General features: G+C 41.7%; 1 protein-coding gene across 1 annotated transcript; it reads right to left on the reverse strand.

Moving 5' to 3' along the window:
* Window positions 1-1209: 1209 nt before the first annotated feature.
* On the reverse strand, window positions 1210-7162 carry LOC131886934 (serine protease inhibitor dipetalogastin-like). The gene is made up of 5 exons (XM_059235397.1): window positions 6953-7162; window positions 3381-4008; window positions 2616-3295; window positions 2220-2543; window positions 1210-1858 (listed from the first exon to the last, which is right to left on the reverse strand). The coding sequence occupies exons 3-5, from the start codon at window positions 2790-2792 to the stop codon at window positions 1625-1627; spliced, it is 735 nt and encodes a 244-aa protein (XP_059091380.1). The 5' UTR covers window positions 2793-3295; window positions 3381-4008; window positions 6953-7162; the 3' UTR covers window positions 1210-1624.
* Between the last annotated feature and the right edge of the window lie 680 nt (window positions 7163-7842).

The raw sequence follows: 7842 nt of genomic DNA on the forward strand, positions 1-7842 counted from the left end.
GAGCAAACCTAGAGATTTGAATGGATTTCTTGCCAATTCATGTCAACCTTAGAATATCTTGAGACTATGTTTTAAATCTCAAAAGCATAATATTTGGCTTTTCATGAACGAAGTAAGCATAACATTTGGCTTTTCATGAACAAAATAAGTGGCCAAATATCAGAGCTCTTCACTACGCTCTGAACTCTTCAAGATTGCTTGACCGCACTTGAATGAAGCAGAGGGCGCTGTTCAACGCAACGCGCTGAAAAGCCCTATTTGTGACGATTGCAGCTCCTGTTCATTATTAAAGCTTGATCATCGATTGATGTCGCTTTTTACATTGGATCTTGTTGGAACAACTCTCAACAACTCTTGAGTTAGCATCAGCCAGTGTTGCCCATGTGAAAGTCAAATGCCGGGTAGATGGTAAATCAAGCTGGAGCCGTCTTACGTTAAAAGTAGCCCTTGTATTGAAAGAGTTGAGAGGGCGACTAATGACTTTTTCGCGCTTTAGCTTTGGGAAAGATGACGTTGGCAGATTTCCATGGCTGGACGGATCCTTTTTTTTGGCTGGGATTTGGTGGTCAGACGGATGACAATGACGACGACATGAACGAGAACGCTTTTTGTCATCTCACTTTAACCCGCTTGAATTGAATGCTGCAGAAAAGGCGTATCTTGAACAGGATTGGGAACTCCGGGATGACAAACATGGCCTCTGAAAAAAAACCTCCTCAAATTTGCAAGAGAATTTGGACGAGGTTGTGTCAAATCTGGTCCAACCTAGTTGCGTAGATTTTTAACAGAAGCGAAAATTATTAGTATTGACAGTATAAGCACTTGATTCATGGTTGCAATTTGCCTTTGAATTTAACATCAACGTGCCAAGTGCTGCTATACGCAGGTTGATAGCCAACCATGATGGTGGAAAAGTGTCCCAAGCTATAATGAGTGAGTTGAAAGGGTTTTTTCATCTCCTCGAAAAGGAAAATGCTTGGTCATGACCGCAAAAGAATATCTCGGACTCAATCAAGACATCTTAGAAGCTACAAAAAAAGCCATGACCACGGGCCACACTCTATATTCTTTTACCCGTCCCAAAGCTACCATTGTCTCGTTTTAATGATCAACGGGCCAAAGAGCGTCTAACGCTCACTCATCCACAGCGACTGGATTAATAATTCATGCGGTTCGTGAAACGTCACTATGGTGGGTTGCTCGATGAGGTGCTTGAAAACATCGCCATTTATTGAGTGTATATACATAGTACTTGCATACATTCATGATTCAAGTTTAACTGGTTGGTTTTCCGTTGGGAAGAAGAGCAAAAAATGGGAGAGAATTTGATTATTCATTCGGCAGGATGACAGGCGACAATTGCCTTCACAGGCTGGAAGAACTCGGTAATGGTATACACAACGCATCCAGTCCACGACAAAGAAATAGACCATGGAGAGGGAAGAGTCTCCATGGCCAGAGCCCATAATCACGAAATCATGTTGTATCATGGCTACTTACTCGGGCCCAAGCAAGCTCAATTTATGATTAACGACTTGATTCACATTTGGGACCAGTAGTACCTACAAACATCATAGCTAACCTCCATTGGAGGGAGGGAACCGAGCAATCCTCCGGCGATTACTCAATCAAACGCTCCGGTCTGACCCTTGTCTATGGATCGAGCTCGGGATTTGAGGCACGGGCATTTGCCCTCACAGTCCACCAGGACAGCCTTGCAGCCTGCGAAACACGCGTTCTGATAGGTCTCGCCGTTTTGGCCGCAAATCGGCTCGTACACATCCGGACATCGACACGCGGTCAGGAAGATGCCCCCGTCAGCCGTACTCGATCCGCAGGGACATTCTCCCGCACAAGTCTAGGGAATAGAGGGAAATGCGGTTTGATTTGGAATGTTTTGCTGAGAAGTGTGTGATTTCAGTTGAAACGGCAAATTCCTGCTGACATATTCATTATGTTAGGATATTTTAACACAAATTCACTTGCGAATAGAGACACAAACAAAAACAACCACTATTTGATCCTTGACTTTCAATTCAGATTCGGTTCACTTACCTCTTTTGAATGCTAAGATTCCCATACCAACGGTTACACATCAGTACAGCAACATTTCAGATCAAACTGGAGCAATATATGCCATATATAGGTATATACCATTTGGAAGAACTCTTTTACCTCGGAGCAGGGTATTTGAAAAATATTGTATGGACGACCATTACCTTATTCACTTGGGCACATTCCAATTGGCAATTGTTACTGTACGTGGTATTATCGTCCCCACAAACGGGTTCATTATTTTCCTCACAAGAACAACTCGGCACCCCTTCTCCATCGTCCCCTTCAATGGCAGCAAAGAAAGGCTGGTCTTTTACCGCCTCATCGTGCCCATCACTGCTATTAGGAGACAAGGTAAAGGACGAGTTGTTCAAGATTGGAGATCCAGTAGGAGTGGTGGTGGTGTTGGAGCCACCGATGGGGTCACCGGTACTGTCGGAGCCTTCTGACTCTGTTGGACAAGGACATCGTTGTTGACAAGCCACCACCTACGTGAGTAAACAGTGCCAAAGACATGGATGGGATGGTCGATGACAGTTTTTGTAAAAGGATCACTTTACCACTCTTTGGCATAAAGCAGTGCAAATATTTGGGTAGTCAAAGCCATCCACGCCGCAAACGGGCCGCAAATCCAGTTGGCAGATGCAACGGTACGGCCCTTGGAAAGGTTGATCTTGACCTTGGACAAGGTCTAAGGCTAAGATCAAGGCCAGGCCTAACACACGTGTAATGGACATATTTTCGGTGACACTTAGACACGATTTATTTTGGTTTCCAAAAGAATGGATTGATGTTGATTTGGCGAAACCGGTTTTACGACTATTTGAATACGTTAATCACCAGCCAGCCAACACCCAATTCGTCATGCTATGAACGTGGGTGTAAGTTATATTTCGAGGGTGTTTCAAATTCGAATGGCTTTATTGATGTCCTCAAAACGCTTTTATATGTACTCGTAGCTCGGATTTCAGAGCTTACGCTTGTAGAGCAATGGCCCAAAAAGGCAAAGCGAGCATTCAAATTCCGGGCAAACGTTGTCCGTGCGGAAGCTTTCTAAATGGGGAACCACAAGGTCACGCCGTCCGAAATAGCAGCAGGTCAAACAGTTGCGATGGAAGTTGGCCACCCTGGTGGGATTGAGGATTCCACCCGGAAGCGGAAGTGGCACCCCTGGTACTTTCTCGGCTGGCGGCGGGACTGGACCGTGAGTACAAGGACAATGGCCCTCGCAAGAGAGCTTCTATTATGACCAAAACAAGGATTCAAAATGGACGTTAGGCCTATAGGCCAAGCTAATAATATTGCCCTGCTTGGCACATTCTCACCTGGCCAGCACAATGAGCGTCACACTCACTGTCAAAATCTATGCCATTGGCGGCGCAAACCGGCCGGTAGATGGCATGACAAATGCAAGGCGCCGCCAACGCAGTGTTGCTCAAACTTAGAGGCAACAAAGTGATCAAGCTCAGGAGCAAATTTGGCCCGAAGATCTTCCGACTCATGATTGATCAACACTAAATGAAAGGTTCCCAACGACGCTCCAACGTACCTAGTTCATGCCAAAGCAAGGCAAGGACTGATCGTAAATTGAAACTTAAGCGACTACCATCTCATTCAAATTTATTCAAGGACATCATCTCGTTTCGTTTGAAATATAGCCGTTCCAAACTTGAACTCGAAATAGAGTCTGTATGGAGCATGTTTTAGGTCATGTTTTCTAAATCATTAACATTTTTCGCATCGCACGTATGTCAGGGCACAATAGGCGGTCTGAGGAATATTCCGAATGCGGTTTCGATCCCGATAATCTGGACAGCAGAGGCATGGATTGAAGTTATCACCATTGTTGAAAGCGGAAAGCTTGTTGTTGTTGTTTCTCCTTGGCGGATAAAAGCCAGGGATTTGAACCAAGCCACTTTGATTACAAGGACAAGAGCCACGACAATCCACACTCTGTAGATCAAGTGGAAAGTGTTCATCAATGTTGAGACCTATTAGCTTATTGAGTTCAGGACAGCACTCTCAAACTTTCTTTAAGAAAACAATAAAGTAATCTCCAATGTTGTTTGAATATGTCAAGTGGTGAACCTATTTTTTCTTTTATCCTTTTTTTTTATTTGGTCATAGCAATGGCTCATCCTTAAGTCAAACACTGCTTTGAGGGAGTCATGACGACCCATACACTTGGGTGAGTCAAATTAAAAAGCTTACTCCTAGGGGGGATGTATTTCCACACGTTGGTTTCTTCCAAGTTTTTGAAAAATATTGCATAACTTACGAAATGCAGTTTCCTAAAGCGAGGAAAGATCCCGGTTCGATTCTTCTCCCCGACATTTACTCAAAGGAAACTTTTAGACGCTTACGTCAAGACGGGGAACTATTCTATTTGTTTATTATTGTTTGAGTAATGACTAGAGAAGGCCAAAATATGCATCATCCATTTTATGTCATAAAACAGGTTCATTCATATTTATTGCATATTTCGTGTTTTTATGCATACTTTACGCATTTTGTCGAAAGCAAACTTAAATTTAATGTAATAACCATTTATTGCAAATTTCCCTCAAGCCAATGCCTAAAATGAATCGAAAATAGTGTGTAATCATATACAAATAGGTAAAAGAATACAAGTTTAAAGGGGGAAATTTAAGCAAAAAGCAACCCTGGTTTGACGGAAGAAAAATCAGGGTTAGATTTTGAGGCTTACAAACGGGTTTCAGACATTCCACCAGTAAGGCCATAGGCCATTAATAAATTGGTAATCCTCGCCGCGCCTCCTGTGATTATTAATTTGATCCCCATCAGTAGTAGACACAGGGGATAATGAAAGTCTGTGCTTTTGCACTTGAGTGGGTGGAGATTGAATAACTAATTTGTCAGTTCCAGTCCTTGATGGCATTTGGTTGAGAGCCGGACAAAAGGTAAATGAACGCAGAAAGGATGATAATGACAATAAGGTTGGTTTTGACCAAAAGTTTGCTACGTGAATGTGAAATGAACCATTTTAGTTTCTTCTTTTATTTTTTTTATACATATTTGTGTAAGTTGTTTACATACACAATTCTATTATTTTACAAGTTGACATGACCGAGAGTCGCAATAAAAGATTTATTATTAAAGGTCAAATGTCTTGAAAATCCGTGGCTCACTCACTGAACAGGATGCCCGAGGTGATCCGCTACAAGGACCCTCTCCTTTATCAGCTTATTTCTCAAGTCAAAAAGATCTTGGCGAAGTCTGCTGAGCGCTGGCGTAATTTTGTAGCTACCGGTCTATCGAAATCAACCTTTTTGCAATTTGGATGACATATTTTGTTTGTAAATACATATCGAAAGGCCCAAAAACGGAGTATTTTAATTCATATTTTGGACGTCTCTAGTAATGACCCATAAGATATGAGAAAAATTGAATAAGGTTTCCTCGTTGTCCTGAGATTGCAAAACCATATTTTGCAGCTTTTTTCACCCGAACCACCGGCTCTAGCTAGTATCGATAACCCAATTTCAAAACGGGGAAGCCTTGGTTTGGAACCTTAGGGAAACGGGCATTTATATTGCTCAAGAAGCAATTTTAATCACACACAAAACGAAGGAAAGCTTAGAACTCAGCACTTAGCTTCCTCGGAGGACCTTCCTTCGATTGATTAATGTTGTATGGCAAATAAGTCACCACTAGAGCCACTATAGTAGAAGAGTACACGCACGAGATTTTTGGTCCCAAAACGTCGTTTCCATTGTACTGTGGTTCTTCAGTTCACCCCAAGGCGGCTTTTTCTGTGTTATGTATTTACTTCATTATTGTTTAACGTTGCAAGAACTGAATCGGGTGCAAGATTTTTTTAAATTCCATAGTCTCTACGACCGTAAAAGTAATAATTTAGTTGATTCGGAAGGTTGAGATTCACAATCTTTTATTTTAAGTCTTTATTGCGAGGTTCTTTTTCTCATTGGATCACAATAGTTTTTACAATCTGTTCAATTTTATGTATATACTGTCCCGTATAGGGTTCAGGGTCCCTAGCCCTGGATTGGCAACAGTGATGCATGCATTTTGTTAAACTACCATTTGCCAAGCTTCAACTTAGGGTAGAAGTAAGTGTAATTTCATTCGTATTCATTTCCTTTGTTTAAAAATGTCAACTTTAATGGAATTGAGAGTGGAGTAAAAATTGAAAGTGGTGTTGAAAACATCAAGTAACAAGAAAAATAGTTATTCGAAAACATTTACCAATACGAATGTGACATTCCTGAATGGGCCTACACAAAATTCTTTTACTTGTGAGTTGAAGTTAGAAACATTTGATTTGCCTTCAGGATTGCCAAAGTGAACCCCAAACATGGCCCAATTCATCTCAGAAAGGGGTGATGAAACTAGTCATGCAGATCATCCAATTCATTTAACAACACGCACACAAAAATATTTCGGTGTAACAATGATTTTCTTACTGCATCCCAGCATTAGAAACAAAGTCTTGACATTTGCTATGACAAATGTTTTAGGCGCACATTTTGGCATCCCTGTGAACACAGCAGGAAGCAGGGTTGCGTTATCAGGGATTGACAACCTTCCGGCCCGACTAATTTGTCATTTTAAAGGTCTTAAAGACTATAGAATTTTTAAAAAAAATCTTGCACCCGATTCATTTTCTTGCTGAGTTCAACAATAATGAAGTAAATACATAACACAGAAAAAGCCACCTTGGGGGTGAACTGAAGAACCACAGTACCATGGAAACAACGTTTTGGGACCAAGAATCTCATGCGCGCACTCTTCTACTTGTCACCACGACTTAAAAAGGGCCTTGACGACATGCTCTTTTCAGGGACGGGGTCATGGGGTGAAGTTCTAAGAGAGAACAGCTAATTACTTGCACCAAATATTAGGGGCCACAACTTACCGTTCCAGCACAGTTGGCTAGACAAGCATTATCGTAAGTTCTACCATTTCGTCCGCACACTTGTCGAATTTGATATTGACACGCACATTGGAATTGACCATGAACGTATGAGAGCAACACCAAAAAGGCTACCACGGCTAAAGTGATACCTGTCTGAGTTTTCATCGTGGTTCGTAACAATCAACTGAATAACGACCACCGTAACATAAGGGCCTTTATAATTGAAGAATGCACTTAACACTGCCTGCAAAACGATTTCGGGGAAATCCCAATTGTAAGTCTTGATTATCTAGACCTGAATGACATTCTTGAGGATTTCAAATATAGACGAATGCTCCGTTCAAGCTGAAAATATGATGCCCAAGAAGGAGCTTCAGCCTTTCCTAGCAACAGGGGAACCACCTTCCGAACACTGTTAGATAAGACAAATCTGACAGGTGCCGATTTAGTCCTATTTATCATTCAAGGATTAGAATTTAAAATCATCTATGAAACCGAGCAATTTTATACATCGCTTACAATCTCTCTCCTCGCTCAGCTATTAGATGCTAAAAAGACTTGTGTGCTTGGGATGAGTGATGAGTGATGAGGCTTATTAAGTGGTGTCTCTATTTCCATACAAGTAGGTACAACTTACTCCACGAATTTGCTCCTCTTAACTGAGACTATATTCTCAACCAAATCGACCACTGACATGTGATAATGACATGCAGAATACACTGCATTCGAAATGTTCATCCTGGTTTGAGTGCCTTGTAAGTCAGATAGTTCAATTAATTTCGAAGCATTCTGAATGCATCATTTGAACAGAGAAGCCAGATGCAATTCTCAGTTCAACCAAGTAGCCTCTGGTTCACCAACAATACACCGAGGCATTACATTTGTCCGGC

This window comes from Tigriopus californicus, chromosome 9 (genome assembly GCF_007210705.1).
Source record: "Tigriopus californicus strain San Diego chromosome 9, Tcal_SD_v2.1, whole genome shotgun sequence".
NCBI lineage: Eukaryota > Metazoa > Arthropoda > Copepoda > Harpacticoida > Harpacticidae > Tigriopus > Tigriopus californicus.